The following is a 3,338-nucleotide window of genomic DNA, read 5'->3' on the forward strand; positions in this document are numbered from 1 at the left end:
TGAGTTCGAGACCAGCCTGGTCTACAGAGCTAGGTTCAGGACAGGCTCCAAAGCCACAGAGAAACCCTGTCTCGAAAAACCAAAAAAAATAAAAAAAAAAAAAAAAAAAAAAAAAAAAAATATTCCAGGAAATGGTGGCACTTGCCTTTAATTCCAGCACTTGGGAGGCAGAGATAGGCAGATCTCTGGAAAGTCAAGGTCAGCTTGGTCTACAGAGAGTTCTAGGACAGACAAGACTACCAAAGAAACCCTGTCTCAAAAAACCAAAACAAACAAATAGAATAAACAAATAAATAGAATAAATAAAAGGAAATAAATAGATAAAAGAAAAAACTAACAGCAACAACAACAAAAAAGAGGTACTAGAGGGACAGTTATGCAGGTAAGAGCACTTGTTGCTCTTAGAGGACCCAGGTTCAATTCCCAGCATCTACACAGTGGCTCATGACTATCTCTAACTCAGTTCCAGAGGATCCAACATTCTCTTCTGATCTCTGCAGGTATCAAATATTCATACACATAAAACAAACTAAACCTTAAGAAAAAACTTCAATTTTCAAATAAAAGTTCACCCCAAAGGAGCCATTGTTTATAGTAGTCACTATTGTTAAGAAGTATTTATGACAACTGAATCTCAAGGTATACAAGACCCTTGCACAGGCTATATTTGCTCACACAGTATGATGGTCCAATAAGTTCAGTTTGAGCAGTATCACTGCCACAGTACAACCAGGCCCCTGACTAACTAGCTCCTGGCTGGCCTTGGCAAAGCATTAGTCCAAACTGACCTTAACTGTTAGCCATCAACACAACAGGTACGGTCAGCAGTATGACCCAATTAAATAAAAGGTTAATAAAAATGTCATCGGCAACTAAGCATCAGGAAAGAGGAAGGTGAAGAAAGCTCCATCACTGGGAACAGGGCTACTCCTCAGAGAAAGTAACAGAGCACTCCTCAGGTCAGGGGGGCACACTGCTTCCACATTCAACTTCTGCCACCTTGCTCCAAAGTGAGAACTTTCAAGACCTGCTCATAACTGAGAAGGTCAAAGATAGTATCAATTAGGTTCTGGTGGAACTCTTCAGTCCACAACAGTTTGAGGATATGATACAAGTGCAGTAAAAAAAAAAAAAATCCATGGTCTCCGGACGGTGGTGGAGAACACCTTTAGCACCAGCACTCAGAGGCAGAGGCAGGAGGATCTCTGTGAATTCAAGGCCTGCACTGTTACACTGAGAAACCCCATCTTGAAAAACCAAACAACAACCAACCCGGCCCCCCAAAAATCCCTGCCAGACAGTAGAGTCCCAACTTTTTTTTTTTTTTTTTTTTTTTTTTGGATTTTTGGAGACAGGGTTTTTCTATAGCTTTTTTGGTTCCTGTCCTGGAACTAGCTCTTGTAGACCAGGCTGACCTCGAACTCCCAGAGATCCACCTGCCTCTGCCTCTGAGTGCTGGGATTAAAGGCGTGCGCCACCACCGCCCGGCTAGAGTCCCAACTTTTAGTGAGAGCAGATAGATGGGAGAACTATGGATGCTTGAAGGCCACCTAAGTCCTGTCCTCTCCCCCACAGAAGGCAGGCCCCCAAACAGAAAAGGGCTTGTCCCACCCATGTCAACAACAAAAAACCAGAAGTGGACTCTGGCTAGAAACAGATGGAATAAAGTCATCATTTTCTTATGCAAAGAACTGCTCCCCCACTAACTAGTAACTACAGTAGCAAAAAACGCCAAGCAGATCTAGCAGGAGCTGACACAGTACTGTTTCAGAAAGTCCTTTGACGCTAAAGGGAAAGCACTCACCATGTTCCACGAACACGTTGCAGTGTGGACCCCCATGCCGTGATGACTCTCGCTTCCCTGACCCCTTGATAAAATGCAGGGCGGGCAAACTAGGCCTTCTTTGGTCCCCAAGAACTTTTCCAGGCTGCTGCCCCATAAAGCAATGAATGATAGGCACCCTTTTCCAGAAGAAGGTTCAAGATCTTCCAGAATGATCCGTGGGGATTAGCAGGAAACAGTATGTACCCAGAACTTCACACCACTGCCTCCCACGGCAGTACAATGGGGTCAATCACAGAAAGACGACTTCCATGAGAACGGGAAACTGGGTCTGAGGTTCACACGTGTAAACAGGAGTCTGGAATTCTATTCCAAGTTGGTTAATTTGAAGTCATGTAATCGCAACGCTACCCAAAAGTTTCTTGATTCTAAGTGTATTTTGAGGGCTGAGGAAGAGTTTCTTTGCAAGAAGAGAATTTTAGATAGAAACGTCCACAGGGAAGTCTGAAAAGGAACAACAGTACTAAAAGTCATTTCAACTCCCCAGCGGGCTGGAAACAGAACATCTTTGACGGCTTTCTGCACCTTCTCCTGTGGAAGTCACCAATCCCCTGTCTGTCTCTCCAACCAATTTCCTGCCCTCTCTTCCCTACTCTGCTCTCCGGAAAGACACCAGTCACACAGATCTCAACCAGAGCTTGCTCTCCACTCCGCCGAGAAGGAATGCATGGCCAGCAACTTTTATGTCCGCTTTTTAAAAGGCCTGTGAAACCAATCCAGACTTTTCCTTTGCATTAAAGTTTTGGGCTGCACTGAGACCAATGGGGCTGTAGGTGACATTGGAAGAAGTCAGGACATCGGAGGCCGTCGGAAGCAATCTGGGAGGACAGCGGAGATCTCTTGACAGCAGAGAGATGATTTGAATGAGGGGTTCCGTGGCCAAACTTGGGGTTGGGATGGAGCGAAGGACGACCTCGGGGTGAGAAAGAGACTTCCCCAGGCGGGGCGCGGGCGGCTTACTCGGGGCGACGCTCCTCCACGTCTCAGGAAACTGAGTGTCCCAGGTAGGCTGAAACTGAGACCACCCTGGATGTTCCAGAGCTAGAGCAGAGCTGTAAGGGACGAAGGACTCCCGCTGTCCCGAACCGGGAGGCGGTCACAGGGGAGGAGGCCCGGCGCCTCAGCTGCCCCGAGCCAGGGGTCTCTCCGTGACACCCCTCCCCCGGCCTCGGACTCTGCCGCCGCTGAGCAGTCACATCCCCGGCGCTGCCGAGGGACCCGGCTTCTCCAGCCACTGGGGGTGTGTGCTGCGGAAGGGCTCCCTTCTTAGCCGTAGGACCCTGCAACCGGCTCCGGGTCCAGCGCCTCTCAGGGATAGACACCGACCCCTGAGGCCGCCATGATGGATTACGAGCTGCTCCACAACGAGGCCAGGCCCCGCCCCCGGCCCCGCCCCCGGCGATGCCGTAACACCCTGCGCGAGGTCTGCTGGGTGGCCGTCGCGGCTCTCCTACTCGCAGCCGCACCTTCAGGCCTGCCGCGGCACAGCCCGCGA

General features: G+C 49.2%; 1 protein-coding gene across 1 annotated transcript in view; it reads right to left on the bottom strand.

Annotated features, from left to right (window-relative positions):
• The window catches only part of Abl1 (ABL proto-oncogene 1, non-receptor tyrosine kinase), a 129,550-nt gene extending 126,212 nt beyond the window's left edge, over positions 1-3,338 (bottom strand). Inside the window, exon 1 of the mRNA XM_005346096.2 lies at positions 1,805-3,338. Within this exon, the coding sequence (XP_005346153.1) occupies positions 1,805-1,940 (136 nt within the window). The 5' untranslated portion in view covers positions 1,941-3,338. The remainder of the gene's footprint in view (positions 1-1,804) is intronic.

This window comes from Microtus ochrogaster, chromosome 4, assembly GCF_000317375.1.
Source record: "Microtus ochrogaster isolate Prairie Vole_2 chromosome 4, MicOch1.0, whole genome shotgun sequence".
In the NCBI taxonomy this organism is placed as follows: Eukaryota; Metazoa; Chordata; class Mammalia; order Rodentia; family Cricetidae; genus Microtus; species Microtus ochrogaster.